This window comes from Atta colombica, unplaced genomic scaffold (assembly GCF_001594045.1).
Source record: "Atta colombica isolate Treedump-2 unplaced genomic scaffold, Acol1.0 scaffold238, whole genome shotgun sequence".
Classification (NCBI taxonomy): domain Eukaryota; kingdom Metazoa; phylum Arthropoda; class Insecta; order Hymenoptera; family Formicidae; genus Atta; species Atta colombica.
In genome coordinates, this window is record NW_017259336.1 from 1,029,287 (window position 1) to 1,046,521 (window position 17,235).

A 17,235-nucleotide genomic window follows, 5' to 3' on the forward strand; every position below is an offset into this window, starting at 1 on the left:
CGCAATCTCCCGGTAGTGGAAGTTCGGTATTCGAACGATTTCAGAGAAAAGAGAAACATCCGCAAGTTGACCTTGCCATATCGAGAGTATAGTCACGACTGGGAATCGCTTATCAGGCTAACTGTTTCTCGATCTCGCTAGCATACCAATCGATTCGGAGCCCATTAAGGCCATCAATGAGTTTTCTGGTTATTAAACAGGTTACTCGGTTATCAGAGCATGTTAAAGTCTTCCTTCTTGAATTTGTATCGTGTTAATTAATTGAAACGCTAGCACTATCAATCGATTAACTGACAAATTATATAAATTAACTGACAATTAACTGACAAAGTAATACATGCTATTTTCTAAAAAATTGAATCATTTATTAAAAAAGAAATTTTATTAGAACTTGAAATATAAAATTATATTTATATCACAAATTTTTAAGTCAATAACGTAAATTGCTTTTATCAGACTAACAATATAATTAATACTGCAATATAAAAAGACATTCTGTCAACGCGCTGATCTCTTTTTTCTTTTAGAGACTCTTCACGGCGACGCTCCTTGTCGTCGCGACCCTCGCTAAAGAGGAAAACTCGTCGTCGAAGAACCGCGACAAACGTCAACAACTCGCCTTTCTACGAAAGGTGGGTCGTCTGCCGCCGTATGCGGTGCAAATGGAACCGATAGTGCAATATTCTCAGAGAGATCCTTTGTACAATCCTTTAGCGAATTCGAAGAACGACGATTTATATGGAGAGACTCCATCAAGCTATTATCAGACGGAACCCGAACCGATTATCGAGATCATCATTAAAGAATCTAACGAGACTCTTCCAACTCCGGCGCCGCTACCACTTTCTTCTCAACCGCGACCTACCAAAGAACCCATCCAGGTCTTCTATGTAAAATATGAGAAGAAAAAGGGTTATGGAGATAAGACCCGCGTCATTTACGATCCACCGATCCCTGCGCTGACACCTGTGGAGGAGCATGAGGAAATTAAGCCGGACAATCCAGCATCGTATGGGGAAGAGCCGACAAATACGGTGACACCGGCACCGCCTCCGGAACCATCGACGACCTTACGCGCCATCATTCGACCCGATAGCGAAGTGTACCATTCCGGTAGTAGCGGTATTCGCGTGACTTTCGGTACCGAACAAGTGCCACCCAACAATCATAACAAGCGTAGTGATTTAGAGACGCCTGCAGGCCGTATTCAACAGCACATCAGCAAGCCGACAACATCGCCGGGAGCGCCGAAAAGACAGCATGGTCCTTATCAACCTCTGCAGCCACCGCAATCCCCACGAGTGCCCGTATTTCCGCAACAGCGCATTATCAATTCATTCCCACCGCAACCGCAAGCAACGTTCTTGCAACAACAGCAACAGCAACAATCACTGCTACAGCATCAAACGTTTCCACCTCAGCAATCCTTGAGAAATCCACCACCGCCACCCCCACCATCATCAAGACCACTGCAACGTCATCCCATAACTATTCAGGGTCTCCCGGAAGTGCAACAACGCGCGACGTTCAACAGTTTTGGTCCGCCACCGCATCACGTCAACATCAATCATCCTCAGCAACCGGGATTTCCACCTGCGTTGTCGGTATCGCATCAAAGCGTTCAATTACAGAATCGACCATTGTCGTTGCCACAAAATAACTTCGCGGAACCGCCCCAGCAACCATTACCGGTCAGATCTGGTGGCTTTAATTCGGAGCAGCAACCGTTATCTAGACAGAATGGTTTCAACGTGGAACTTCCACCGCAACCTCCATTTAAACAACAGGAATTGGAGAAACAACGTTATCATGAGCAACGACGACAGCAAGAGTTATTGAAGCAACGGGAGCATCAACGACAGCATGAGCAGCAGCGACATCAAGAACATCAGCGATTCTTGGAACAACAGAGACAGGTCGAGCAACAAAGATTATTGGAGCAACAGAGACAACAGGAACATCAGAGGCAGCAAGAGCATCAGAGACTTCAAGAACAACAACGATTGCAGGAACAGCAACGCTTACAAGAACAACATCGGCAACAGGAGCAGCAACAATTGCAAGAATTGCAGCGCTTGCAGGAGCAACGCAGGCGGAAACAGGAGCAGGAACTCAAGTTTCTTCAGGAACAACAACGATATCGTACACAGCTTAAGTCAGCTTATAATCAGGTGCAGCAACCGCAATTGCAGCCGCAATTACAAGCACAATTGCAGCCACAATTGCAACCACAATTACAGTCGCAATTACAGCCACAATTATCATCTCAACGACCAGAAGGTGAAATTTTCAAAGCCGTGCCTAAGTTAGAACAGCATTATGCGTTCCAAGAAAATCCTCTTCATCCCGGTCCGTTCCCACCAAATCCCACGATAATTCAATCAACAACGTTTCCCGAACTTTCCCAAAATCAGTTCGTATCGCCACAATCGTTTAGTCCCCTTCATGACTCTCAACAACTGCCTGGGAGTTTAAAAAATCATTTTATCTCCAGTGACGGTTTACAGCAACAGTTAAATACGCAACAATTAAATCAGTACTTAAACACGAAGCAGTCTCAGAATAGTCATCAGCAAAGCTTCTTCTCGCAGACGCTTCCGACCTTGCAACAACGGCCACAAACGACCGCAACGACCACTTTCACTCAGCAACAATCGATATGGGGTCGGCCATTGTTCCAGAATAATCCCTCACAGAAGATCTACGCGACACCGGTTAGTCCCTCCGAAGAGTTCAACTCACCGTCGACCGCTAAAACATTCTTACCGACAACTACTAGTACGACTACAACTACAACCACCACCACGACTACCGAAGTGCCAACCACGACGACACTCTCGCCGAATAAGGCAGCCAAGATCAAAGAGAACATTGCAAATCTACCGGACGAGGTGCCAGACGACATCAGGGAGCAGCTGTTGAGTTCCGGTATTTTAGGCAACGCCGACATCCAGATTCTCGACTATGACAAGATCGGCGATATTCCAATCGAGAAACTGCCGCCAGAAGCTCTGGCGAATTTCTACGGCGCTGGAGGTGGTGCGGCGATTGCCGCCGGCAGCGAGCCCGTACCGACGATCGTCAAGAGGCCATTGAAGACAGCGCAGAAGAAGATGACGAGCCTGACTCCTGTTGTCACCACCACCGCTATCAATCGTGGTAGCAACTCGACCAAGTTCGAGCAAGCCACCTTGCGGCCCGGTGGCGTGGAGATGAAAGTAGTACGCTTCGATCCGAATACGGAGCAAGGCCGAGCCGTGGCAGAACAGCATATACGGGATGATGCGACCCGCCTGGAGCCGGTGACCGTGGGAACGCGCGGGGATGTCTCACAGTACAATCGTTACCTGCCGCTTAAAGTGAGCGGCGCGTCCTTCCCGATACCGGATGTACCGGAACTTAACGGCCGTAAGATCTCGAGCGTCGTGGTGCTGGCACCCGTCGACTACAACTTTCCCGGCGAGGAGAGGGAGATCACAGAATCTCAGCGGCGCAGCAGGAAGACCAGCGGCAATGCGCAGCCGGTCAGGTTTCTCGCCGGTGACACCCTCAAACAACTCGTGAAGAAGCCTACCGCGGAGAATTACAAGAAATGGTTGGAACAGGAGAGCCGCACCGAGCCGCAAAGACAGTCTGTCGTTCTTCTAGTGACTATGTAAGTATTCCATTAAACGTGATGTTTGTACGCATAATAAAATTGTCGTGATTCATTTCCTCTTAACGCTTCAGGCACCTTTAGATATTTGTTGTTTCTTCAGTGCCGCTTTCTAAAAAAATCGATACGTTACATCACCATGTATCTTATATTTGCGACGGAAGTCGATGTAGCATAGATTTAATATTATTTCCCGACTTTATGAATGATTATCATATTTTACTGATGAAATAAAAATTTCTTTACTTTCCCATAAACACAGACCTCCAAGGGATGTCCTAATGACAGAGAATGCTCTACATTCCTAAGGATGTCCCTCTGCTAAAGTGTGTTGTGTGGGTTTATCTTTTATTCTGTTTAATGAAATAACAATTTTAATCTATCTTTTATATTTATTTTATTTAACGTTATTATAAGCAATTACTAAATTTTTTAATACCTTCCAAATTTATTATTTCGCAGCAATGATTATTTAGAATGTTTTTTTTATTTTTACACTGATCAACTATTCATTCCATTAACTTTTTATTCCGACTGCTGCCAATCGAAAGTTGGCAAAAACGGAGGGAATGTGCGTTTCACCGAGGTCGAAGCTTTGTTACTTTAGTTCTCAATGACTACAGTTTAATGTCAACTTCCGCATACGAGCTTTTTACTAACCAAGCTTGGTTTAAAGCATATAATTATCATTAATTGTTATAAACAATGAGAAAATGATATTGTTAACTCGATCTTAGTATTGGATCATCCGTATCCTGCATACTTTTTTTCTTTAATAAAGTAGGAGCATCAAGTAATGATACAATTTTTTAAATACACAAATACTTTCTAAAGATGTTAGTGATTTATGTATGAATCACTTAAAATTAACAGAAGATAAGAATGATCTATCGTATGTATTAAAGATTAATATTCTCTTGTTGCGTATTACAATCGACGGTTCGTCCGTCTCGAACTGAATCTACTCGAAAGTCAAGGAATTCGCGAGGCTGCGCGCTTTCACTCGGATTCACTGCGGTGTTTTAGGCCGAGAGATGGTGACGGTCAAGGTGACAAGGAAATCTTCATGTACGATGTGACCTCTGGAGCCGTTAGTAAGCTAGCCGGTGATCTCTCGACGGCCTTTGTAGACGCCGCCGAAAGCAACTCTGATGGCACCGATTCTATCGACGACTCTACCTTCTCGACATTTTAATTCATTTTAGTTCATAAAAAAAAGCTATTTCTCGAAATATTAAAAAATATTTAATCCACAATCGGACGCAGAATTTCTTTTTTGAGAGACAATATGGACAATATGGATATATTCAAGATTTTGTCTTTGTTGCGGGTAAAAAAAGTTTTTTGCATAATGTACTTCTCGACTTTAACTAAATGATTTTTATTAAACGAAATTTAACTTTTTTGTCATTTTGTGAAGGAGAAAGAATTGATTTAGATCTGTGTGTTGCTTACGCGATAATGAATGTCAATAGTTAAATGCTGATGAAAAACAATGTAAAAACGATGATTTTTCGATTTTTAGTGTGATGCGCTTTTTTATGTGATTTGGGCAAAAATGTAGGAAAGAGGATAAGGATTTCGGAGTGAGGTGAAGAATTGCAGCGTGGCAAATTACTTCGAGTATCCTTGTAGATATCTTAACTATGTATTATTATGTACATAAGAATGTATAAGAATAATTTTGTACTTTTTTATACGAAATAAAACGCAGTCTTTTTATGTTCGCATGGTGCATTCCATATTTACAATATTTAATATAAAAATTATACAATAATATTAAAATCTCCAGGAATCCCATTTTTAAATAATAGAAGAAAAATATTTTTTTCAATTAAGAAAAGAATTTTAAAAAGAAATTTTTAAAATTCTTTTATATTAAACAATTTTTTTAATAAGTTAGAAATAAAAAAGATGAAAATTTAAGAAAGGGATGAATTAAAAGATGTCAAAATAAATAAATAAAAAATTTAATATCAATAATAATGCTCAAATACTATCATGTATTTTAAGACTGCAGTCTTTTTCAGTTAAAAATTGTGAAACATTTAATAATATAGAAGAAAAAAAAACATCATAAAATACTTGATAAAATAACAAAAAAATATTGCTGAAATATTTAACGATGTTATATATACTATTATAAAAAAAATATTAAACTTGATAATCAAATTTTTCAGTTTCCTAAAGAACATGTCGATTGATGCCATTTCACATTTCTACACATGCGCAAGACGGTCCGAAGTTGTTCGGTAGTTTCCGGAAACTACCGAATCAGAGAACTACAAACGCTAGTGTCGCTAGTCGCTATGAACAATGAAAATGATCGTCAATGAACGTTGACGATTGACGGTTGATATACAATCTTTCTCGTGTTATTTCTTTATTATATAGTTAGTTTGTAATACGAAAATCATAAACGAGTTGTTCTTTTGGTAAATTATAATAAAAGAAGGTACGTTGATCTTATATAATTATTATACATGTCCAATCTGTTACGATTTTACTGCGATTTTAATTTAACCAAGTAAGTTAGGTTAGGTTTGTTAATCGACGATTATTTGGAATTTTAGGATTCAGTTTGAATAAACTCGAAAAGTATGTCAAATTGGCGATCGAGTCATGCGACGGAGCGGCGAGATACATATAAAAATAACAGAGAAAACAGGCGTGACAGGAGTAACGAGACGTACAGAGATAGATCGCAGAGAAGCAGGGACAGAGATTACAGAAGTGGTAGACGCGATTATTCCAGGAGAGATGATGAGAAGCAGAATGACAAAAGGAAGCATGAGAGATCACCATTGAGGAGGGAAAATAGTCATCCCAGGCACAGAGAACGTAATGAGAGGAGCAGAAGTAGAGACAGAAGAGATGATTCCAGCAGAAGACGCAATGATCAACATAAGCAAAAGCGAAGTCCAGAGGAGACAAGAGTGAAGAGAGAATCCTCCGCAGAATGGGGAAAATCGACTGTGAAGGAGGAAAAAGAAAAGCCCAACTTCGAACTGTCAGGAAAATTGACAGAGGACATGAATACTGTCAATGGAGTAGTTATAAAATATTCTGAGCCTCTAGACGCCAAAAAACCCAAGCGTCGATGGAGATTATATCCCTTCAAAGGCGAGAAAGCATTACCTACATTGTACATACATCGGCAGTCAGCGTATCTTATGGGCAGAGATCGCAAAGTAGCTGATATACCTTTAGATCATCCTTCATGTTCTAAGCAACATGCTGCTCTGCAATATCGTTTAGTCTCTTATCAAAAAGAAGGTGGTATTGAAGGTAGAAGAATACGACCATATATTATTGATTTAGAGTCCGCAAATGGTACCTTTGTAAATAATGTAAAATTAGAACCAAGGAGATATCATGAATTGTTAGAAAAGGATGTGGTACGGTTTGGCTTTAGTACCAGAGAATATGTTCTGTTGCATGAACATAGTAAGGATGATTCCTTTGATGATGATGTACCTCTTACAAATGAGACTTAGGTAAATAAATTTATATTATGTTACTTTTTTTTTATTATAGATAATTTTTAAGTTATGTAGAAAAGAAAAGTGTTGTTAGCCGGCATGTTATTAAATTTCATAATTAATTTATTAAGACTTTTACTTGTCTACCAATTTTTTATAGGTCAAAGTTGTTGGCTCTTTTGCCTTTAATTTGTTTTTATATAGAAAAGAAGAATACGATTATACATTCACTTAGAAATAATAAAAAAAATTAAAATTGAAAAACTGATATAACTTGGCTATTTCTAATCATGTCCTTGTATTAACAAGAAAAAAAATTTTATAATTCCTATTACATTATATACTTGTTGAGATCTTCTAGAAATGTTGTAAATTAAAGAGATAGAGATTGCCAGAGTAAACTGTATACATTTATAAATATATATAACATTGAGATCTGGAGACATGGTAGTGTTTCAGTGCTAAATCAAGGTCAAAGTTACTTAAAGTATTGTAAAATTCTAAAATTCTTAATGTTTTCTTGTTAACATTGAAATATAATCAGAGAGATCTAATTTATATTAACTTTTTAATTTTAATTTTTCTTATTACATTGAACTAAATATGTAACTGTATTCTTTGTTTTTTACATGATCTAAAAAAATATCTTATATAATTTATCTAATAATATAAATAAAAATATTTAGATATATGTGTATATTTCAGAAACCACAGGAACCTAATTCTAATAGGAAAAACACCCAGAGATGAATATGTATGAAGACTGATGCAGAAAGTTGAGAACCAGGAGAAGCAAGATATATGTGAAAAAGGAAATCCAATATGTATGTAGATACATATGTATTTAGATACAGTCTTATTAATCTTTTAAATCTTCAGAATTATTTTGAATGCATATTAATATTATTCATGTATAAAATAACAACAATGCATGTATAAAAGCAACTTTTAAAAATTAGTGAGTTTCTAAAATATACACTGGAAATTTACTTATTTATCACAAAGAAAGAAAAATAGTATCTCATTTGTGTACATTTCCCTATAACATTAATTTGATATCTTAATAGTGTTTGAAATATACTATGTAAAATTGTAAACATGTAGGTTAAAAACAATCGAAACTCTGATGTATATTATTTGTAATATATTATTTACAATTATTTAGTTACAGTATTTACTGATTCACAATTTATTTTCCTATAAAGCTACTTGAAAATACAAATTTCAAGTATAGTCAGTCCATCGACACAAACTTCGCAAGATTTTATACATTCTAATTTATCTTTTCAATAAAAATACATACGTTTTCATGTTGTTAAAACGCAGAAAACTTAACAATTTCTTATATTGATTTTCATATTTGCTAATTATCATCAAACATGAAATTTGTACAATGAAGTGAAACATTTCACAGATTTTATTCAATAAATATGTTATTTAAATCATAATTATAAAATTAAACTTTAAATTATATATATTTCATATTTATCATTCTCTATTAACATATTATATACCTACATTAAATAACAGTTTCGCGATTATTACTAAAGTTGCAAAATTTTTACGTTCCAAAACGATCTGCCATATTTACGCGACAAATTTTTGAGTATAAAAGTTCATGTATGTACATTAAAATGGCAGTTTAAAGCTATTGTCAACTCCGCTCTTTCTTTCTTTTATCTTTACATATGAAATACTTGGGCATCAATGGTATAAGCAGAGCTTAATGTATGAGCGTATGTAGTTTGATATATTTAAGGCACTGCGTTCGAATAAAAAAGAAAAGAAACAAAAAAATTTGAGCAAAATCGTAGCGACTGTCTCGAGTAATTTTTCATAGCTACAAGGCAAATCCACCTGGATAATTTCTGGAAAAGAATAGATCTACTATGGAGTAATCATATAAAAAAAAATCTTGCTTTAAAAATAGTATGAGTAGATGTGTATAGAATCTATTGTCATACTTTATAAATATTGGAATATTTAATTGCCTCGATTTACATCATTCAAGCTCAGAAGCGATTCGTACGAATCTCGCTTATTTATACGAAATGTTTGCATAAATCTTTAGATTTGCCACGGTCGGCGACTCACGATCCATTCACTCTGACTGCATCCACGTTTATATTTGTATACGTGACGATGTTGCTACCGTCTTCGACGACGGGCGTCTGCCGCAGTAAATTCAGCAACGTGCTATTTATCACGAGCGGTATATTCGCCTTGCCATTCTGCAAGTTCGAGTGAGTCCTCTGGACCTTCGGCAACATACTCTTCGTCACCACGCTCTCGCCCGAAGGCACTTCCCCATTCACGGTGTTCGAGACGACGGCGTTGCTCTTCAGGGACGAAAGGACCGTCTGCGAATTGATCAGAGACGAACTAGGACGTGTGGAAGGCGCCAGGCTATGCGAGCTACAACTTCTACCTTCAATGCTTGCCTCGGAGTCCCTTCGCTCACCCAAGCTGGTCTTGTACTTTCGTTGGCCATTCAAGGATGAGAAGGAGTCCCTTTTCAGAGTCACTTTCGCGATCGAGTTCACCGATTTCGAGCTGTCCAAGGTATTGCATTTATTCAGCATTCCTGAAATTGACATGCCCTTTCGATCCGGTAAGTTTAAACTAGTGATCGATGATCTTTTGTACAGCTTTCTGTCAGATTGCTTCTGTTCTTCCATCGAACGTTCCTTTTGCTCTTCTGTAGTCTCCATAGGCAGACTGCTCTTACGATTATGACTCGTGCTACTAATCCTGCTTATATTTGCTAGGTTCTGATCCGAGATGTGAATTGAACGGGGTACTTCGTAACCATTCGTAGGATTCTCCCTTAAGACGATATCCTCGTTATCCGCTAATAATTCTAAATACTTTGGAGCCTCGCCGGATTGCGGATTGAGCGTAGCGTTGTTTGAATTTTGCAAAAAAGGTTGCATGTCTCGGCTTCCCTCAGAACTACTGGACTTCCACGAGTTGCCTATACAGAGTAACAATGAAAATGTATGGCAAAGTAACTGAATTTTGTTAACTTATTAATTGCGGAATTCTAAGATTTTTGTTTACATATTTTGTGATAAGAAAATGACATTTCCGTACATTGCATGTTTTCATGTTTGTTATATTACTTTTTATATCTCCAAGAAATTGCGAACGGGTTAATTACAATGATCAGAAAAATACGCTCGATGAGAAGTGGAAAAATCGTATTTTTTGACATGGTTGTGTAGAGAGGCACACGATGTTTGTTAAGACCTACCTGAATTATTATGATTCTGATTCTCGTCAGCAAAGTAAGCCATGTTAGACACGCCTGCAAGCACGAGCCATGCAATGATCAATATGTATTCAAGCAGATAGAGAGTAATATTCCAATACATTTTAAGGATGATAGAAGTTTCATGATAAATCGAATTCCGTCATATGATTTGACAATGTCGAGTTATGTGAATGTATGGAAAACATGCTTATTTTTCGCGATACAAAAAAAATCGATCTAAATTAATCCAATAATTTGCGAGAGATTTTTTTATGTTTCAAATATTCAACTCAGTAATTACTTCAAAAGTAATATCAATATTATAATTTTACACTGAATAACGTAAATATTATATAATACATTTGTTATGTTATATTCAAATTGTAGTGTGAAATTGTATGTTGATGTTGTGTTACTTTTAGCTGATGTATACTGGAAATTTATAAAGTAAAGAAGACTTTTTATTCCTTGCAGTTTTTCCATTCTGAATTCTGTTTTGTGTGTGTGTGTATGTGTGCGTGCGCGTGTGTATTTTCAAAAGAAACACTTCTCACACTTATACATTGTATGTAAACGATGTATTATGTGCAAATTTATAATAGCCACGTTATATACATTATATTAAAATGAATGATTCGTAGATATATTGTTTCATAATGCGAGGGAATAAAAAATTGCATAATTTTAATCAACGTTCTATTGATTTGCAAAGATTCCTCGTTCCATGCAGAGATATGCGCGCAAATAAGGATTAATATTAATTTACCTCTGCGTGCCAGATAATGTCCAGCATGCACTGGGCTCAGCACCGCGTCTTCTATGTGACTTCTCAAAACGACGATGCTTTCGAGACAAATTTTGAAGCTCGGTCTGGCGTCTGCTGCACTCCAGCAACGCAGCATCAGCTGATGTAACGTCGGAGGACAGTTGAGAGGTTTCGGCAGCCTGCCGCCCGCACGCACATAATGTAACACTTCCAGATTATTCCTGGCAGGATAGGGTTGTTGACCCAATGACGTAATTTCCCACATTAGTACCCCGAATGCCCAAACATCACTCTGTGAAGTGAATACCCCATCCACTAAGGATTCCGGTGCCATCCAGCGAACAGGAAGCAAACCTTCTCCTTCCTAAAATTGTCATTTTTTTAATTTTTAATTTTAATAAAAAAAATGTTTTCTTTCTTTTATTTGAAAATATCTATTCTAGAAACGAGCATGAATTAAATTAAATTGTTCAATTTGTTTCAATGTTCAATTTCTCGTTCTCAGAAAGAGAAATAATTATTTTTCTTAAGCTTCGCTTATGCACAGAGATAAATAATATTTTGACGTGAAAATGAAAGAGAAGTTTATGAAATTTTTTTTCTTATTTTATCCAAAAGTCTCTACATTTACCTTGCGGTAATAGTCATTCTTGTAAATATCTCTGGCTAGTCCGAAATCGCCAATTTTTACGACACGATTTTCGCGATCTCTCGCAGACACCAGACAATTTCGACACGCGAGATCTCTGTGTACGAAGTGCAACTCCTCCAGGTAACGACAGCCACGCGCAACGTCTTCGCACATAGCGAGCAGATCTTGCAGACGCAGAGCGTGCGGATCTGTGAGTTGCAAGGATCGGCTCTCTCTTAAATAACTTAACAAGTCACCAGCCTCCATTAATTCCAACACGAGTAACGGAGGATCTGTATCCAAGCAAACGCCCAGTAACCTCAGCACGTGTTTATGACGAAAATGACTCATGAGCCTTGCCTCTTGCAAAAATTCTGTCTTCTCTTGCGAAGAGGCATCCTTTCGTAGCATCTTTATGGCAACGGGCGTTATGCCTGGTCCTTCTAAATCCTTGGCATTTCCTTGAAATACCTGTGAGACATTTAGAATTAATTTAATATATAAATCTTATAAAAGATTCTAAATTTTAATATTGCAAAAATAATTCTTTTTTCATGTCTGATGAATCTTAAAATACTTCAAGATTTATCATTAGAAAAAGAAACTAAAAGTGCAAATTTTATTTCTTTATTTCTTTCAAAATTATTTTTTGTATTTTAGGATTAACTCTTACTTTTCCGAATGCGCCGCTGCCTAGGAACTTTGCCAGCGTGATTTGCTCTTGTCTGATTTTGGGCAGTGCAGAATCATCCGGATCATTTTGTAACGTAGACGCGTAAAGCGCGTTAGATTGAACGAAATTTCCGCGAGGGATCTCGCGGAGGGTCGCTAATTCGACATCGGACACTATTGGAGGTAAAACTGTCTTCTTGTCTTCTTTCCGTTGTCTGTATACTGCTGGATAACGTTACAATATACTCGTCTGATATCACATATTGCCACATAGACATATAATAAATATATAATTAAATATGAATTGTCTTCTATTAAGTTTAATTTGAAAAATGCCATTTTATTATTTAATTAATTTGTAATTGAAAGCAAATATACTTACGGCAGAAAAAATAACAAAAGCACACGAACATTATGGTAATAACGATCGCGATGAGGCCCAGCATCAGCGGTAGATGTTGTTGTGTAGCCAATATTCCTCCAGCAGATTCCGTTAGATCAATAATCGCGCTCGATTTACTCCAAGCACCAAAACCGTAAGCGTTTTTGGCTTGCACACGAAACTTATACTTCTGATCCACGTCTCCAGGGATTATCCAATAATTATCCGTTCCATTATAATATAAATCCCATTGCTCGTTCTCTTTACTCCCGTCATCTTGCTTGTAACTGTCGTCGATGATCAAGCCTTCTAATCGATACAAAGTTACCTGTGAGCCATGAGCTTGCGCGGGTTCCCAATTTAATTGATACACGGAATTTCGGAATTTTGTTACCACAGGCACCCCTGGAGTACTCGGGACATCACCTTTATTGTACAAAATCCAATTTAAGTTTCTCTTTATTTATTTCAGTATTTTTAAAACTTGAGTCAATCTTATACTGAAGGGTGAAATCTCACTCTTAAAGATTGAAAATTGAGCCACTCTTTTTCAAGAGCTCAATTTTCTCTTAACAATGAAATTTCACTCCAAAGAATTTAGAAAGCATATATACTTCTATTTAAATATTACTTCTATTTAAAACTTTATTGTTTTTTAACTCAATTATTTATTTCTATAATAATATTAAAACATGCTTATGGTAAGCGTGGAATATTAATAATGTCTCGATCACACGCTTACCGAGTGTTTGAAATGTAAATCTCCCATCGGATGGTTCCCATATGAAATCTTGATACTTGGGATATTTTAGCCTCAAGCGAAACTTGTATAAAGTACGTGGCTGCAAATGTTCTAAATGATACATCACTTGGTCCTCGTTCACTTCGATGTGTTGCACGACTTGCCACTTCTCCATTGCAACGTCCTGGTATTCCAATATGTAACCAATCGTTAGATTAACGGTCGGGATCCAAGATATATTCATGCTGTTTACGCTGACTCCGTTCATTATTAAATTATTTGGTTCTGAGTACATGCGGATGCGTTGCCTGAAACTGTCGTTGTAAAAGTCGTTGAAATTTACAGGATACACGCGAACGTACACCAGGTATTCCTGCCCTGGCAACAACGGCTGCAGTGTTGTGAAAAATCTGCCATCCGCCATGCGTTTAGGCTCCTCGATTAATTGCTCGCCCTTTTGTCGCATGCCGTTCTGCAAAAGATCATTTGACCTCCAATGCACCTCATAGTGCACCACTGCGGAGTTCAGCATCTTGGGTGGCATCCAGTAGACCTCCGCCAACGTTGGTGTTAGAGCCTGAATCGTAACATTCTCCGGCCTGCTGGGCTTGCCTACGCTGGTCTTCAGCACCACCTCCTCGCCGAATTCCAATGTCTTTTCGTATAAATTGCTTAGTGCCAATTTCAACTTATATTCCGTGAATGGCTTTAAATTCTGAATCTCATAACGCCTCTCATACGTCTGCACACTGATCTCCTCACACTTATTGGATTCATTCTTCAAACAATGAGATACATTGATAGTGTACAATGTAGTGGGTAAACTATATTTTTGACATCCGTATTCAGGATTGGGTTCCGGAAGATTAACAATGATGCTATTCGCTGTTTCGTTCACCCTCTCAACATTATAGCTCGTTTGATGGGGTATCAGACATTTCGTGATGGGATAGGGTTGCAAGGATGTACCAAAGGCTGTGATTCGATTTACATTAGGTAGGTAGAAGTTCTTCACTTCCAGATTAGATGCATATTCCTTGTCCTCCATGAAGAAATATTTCTTTCTCAAAAAATGGATTTGATTTTTTCCATCGTACCAGTATATGTTCATTTTATCGATCGTTAAAATCTGTATATTGGAACTTGCTCTTAATATCATTTCGCACGTGCAGCCGTAAATATCAGCTACGTTTAATCGATTCTCATCCGATGTCCAATACATCATCGGTGTTTGAATATTGGTTTTGTCAATTGTGAATGTGAATACATTTTTTGGTTTTTGTGGACAAGTACATGTGCTATCATTATTTCCAAAAAAGTATTGTACATTTTTTCCCTCGAAATCCGACTGCATTATACTGTCATTTGGCTCAATCCAATATAAAGACCTGAAAAATATTTTATTTCCTCTATAATTTTAAATATCATTTTAAAACAAATATAATCAAAACTATATATATTTTTTTACAATTTCATTTTTCATTTTACAATTTCTTTTTAAATCATAATTTATCTTGATTAGTAGTTAAGCATATTGAATAATTAAAAAATAATAATATATTATAATTTAAATATTTTAGATAGATAAAAATATTGACGTACCCCAGAGATGGCAAGATATCTAAAACTGTAATACTTCCTCCTCTTCTTAAGATATTTTTGTACTTGATTATGCCTGCCTGCAACATTGTTAAATCCAATCTTTTGATGTAACTGTTTCTGTTATTGTCTTTGTTTTCGCCTTCCACCCAGTATAGATTTCTTGCTATCCAATCGACGCAGAGGCTGTGCGTATTGGTTCTATTTAGACTGAGTATTTTTGTCACGTTGGTTCCATTTGTCAATGATGTCACCAATTCTTGCATTTCGCTGATCCAGTAAATCTTATCTTCCTCTCCCAAGTAATCGATCTCTTTCGCAACGTGCCTGGTGATCGTATTATTGATTTCTCTATCCAAATCTGACAATCTCACAGCGTCATTTGTGGCGACTAATAATTTGGGCACCGGATTCTCGTATGTGGTCGACACATTGATAGGATCCGTGTAAGGACCAGCACCGATTTTAGTATATGCTCTTACTTTGCAATAATAGGTCATGTTAGATGTTACATTAGACGTCGCATACTCCAACGTGGTAGTTTCGATGCTGCAATTGTTACAGATAAATAGTTCCGTTTCGTTTACGACATGCCAACATTCGACAATGTATCCTTGAATTACTCCATTTGTAAACTCGGGCGGATCCCATCTAAAATAAGATTTTAACGTTTTTATATCGCGAATCTGTAGCGAAATTAAATCTTATATATATTTGTACAAGATATATACAAATCTAAGAAAACAAATATATAGGCACAAAATTCTAAATTTTATACCTAAATATCAACCAAACTTTCATATCCATGTGTACGTTTTTCTTGCTAAACTCTACGAATGCTCTGGGAGATGTTGGCTGGCTCGGTACGCTCTGTGGAGATCTCAGGATTTTCCGAGAATGGTGCGCCGTTTCCCAATAAGTAAATGCCTTTACAGTGACTTCCAGAACAGAATAGGGCAGGATCTGATCCGAATTGTTGTATGGCATTGTCGTTTCGATCGTGATTTCCGGGTTTGAATTCGTATTAATATAATCCGCGAATTTCACCTCATAAAAAACCGTACCATAATTGATGTTCTTCACGGGGTCCCATGATATGTTGAAGTTTCTCCAAGTACCTTCAACTCTTATGCTATCGAAATCAACTGCATTCGGTAGAACTATCACCGTTTCTGACGTCAGATTTTTTGGATACTGATGATGCGCGGGATCCGCAATGGCTACCATGTACAAGCTGGACAAAGTGATTCCATTGATTACCGCGGTATTCTGACCGGAGAGATCACCGATCACTGCGTTTCTGTCGTCCTGTAGCCACAATAGATGCTCAGAAAAATAGCACAAAGGTCCTTGCATATTTGGATGTTGCAAAGCAGAAATCTTGAATTAAAAAATTTATTATTTATATTATTTTTATTTTTAACCATTTATTTTATTTTTATTATGCTTAATTATTGTATATTATTAATACATAATTAAAGTCGTTGCCGCGAGATGTATAATTTTATCATTCAAAATAATGATTAAGTAATAATATTAATTATTTTATTATTTTAAATATTATTATGATATATACTACATAATATTTATAAAAATAATGGAATTTATAAAACCAATTGATTGCATAAAATGTACCTTTTCTGGAATGATTTTTTGATTCATTGAAATTCTTTCGGACGTAGGTGCACGGTAGACAATGGATCCACTTTCGTAGCTCCGAACGATCCAGTAAACGTATCTGTTTTCAGTGTCGAGAGTTAATCCCATCACTTGTTTTCCATTGAAAATTTCATCCAAGTGATAGTATCTTCTGTCTTGACCATTCAGTCGCGCAACTTCCACTGCGTGACCAGTGGACCAATATAAATACGCCTCGAGAGAGTCAATCATGAGTTCTTTTACAATTGCTAAGATAGACATCGGCTCTTGCTGAGACCCATTCAGGTTCGCTCTTGTTATCTGTACGTTGAGAAAATAATATCCACAGAATATAAAAATAATACGAAAATTTTACAATCACAAAAGATTTAAATTAAATAATATATAGTATCTC

The 17,235-nt window shown here is 37.1% G+C and overlaps 3 protein-coding genes across 3 annotated transcripts in view; 2 read left to right on the forward strand and 1 right to left on the reverse strand.

Moving 5' to 3' along the window:
• Positions 1-5,381, forward strand: part of LOC108688781 (PERQ amino acid-rich with GYF domain-containing protein 2-like) — a 6,244-nt gene extending 863 nt beyond the window's left edge. The window contains exons 2-3 of the mRNA XM_018195189.1: positions 528-3,655; positions 4,682-5,381. Coding sequence (XP_018050678.1) covers positions 528-3,655; positions 4,682-4,850 — 3,297 coding nt within the window. The 3' untranslated portion in view covers positions 4,851-5,381. The remainder of the gene's footprint in view (positions 1-527; positions 3,656-4,681) is intronic.
• Positions 5,382-5,987: 606 nt separating this feature from the next.
• Positions 5,988-8,134, forward strand: LOC108688719 (smad nuclear-interacting protein 1). The gene is made up of 3 exons (XM_018195077.1): positions 5,988-6,110; positions 6,229-7,152; positions 7,843-8,134. The coding sequence occupies exon 2, from the start codon at positions 6,256-6,258 to the stop codon at positions 7,150-7,152; it is 897 nt and encodes a 298-aa protein (XP_018050566.1). The 5' UTR covers positions 5,988-6,110; positions 6,229-6,255; the 3' UTR covers positions 7,843-8,134.
• Positions 8,135-8,674: 540 nt separating this feature from the next.
• The window catches only part of LOC108688753 (proto-oncogene tyrosine-protein kinase ROS), a 37,385-nt gene continuing 28,824 nt past the window's right edge, over positions 8,675-17,235 (reverse strand). Inside the window, exons 12-20 of the mRNA XM_018195123.1 lie at positions 16,818-17,141; positions 15,961-16,562; positions 15,186-15,833; positions 13,584-14,971; positions 12,842-13,267; positions 12,461-12,684; positions 11,788-12,258; positions 11,157-11,520; positions 8,675-10,111 (exon numbers count right to left, since the gene is read on the reverse strand). Of these exons, the coding sequence (XP_018050612.1) occupies positions 9,228-10,111; positions 11,157-11,520; positions 11,788-12,258; positions 12,461-12,684; positions 12,842-13,267; positions 13,584-14,971; positions 15,186-15,833; positions 15,961-16,562; positions 16,818-17,141 (5,331 nt within the window). The 3' untranslated portion in view covers positions 8,675-9,227. The remainder of the gene's footprint in view (positions 10,112-11,156; positions 11,521-11,787; positions 12,259-12,460; positions 12,685-12,841; positions 13,268-13,583; positions 14,972-15,185; positions 15,834-15,960; positions 16,563-16,817; positions 17,142-17,235) is intronic.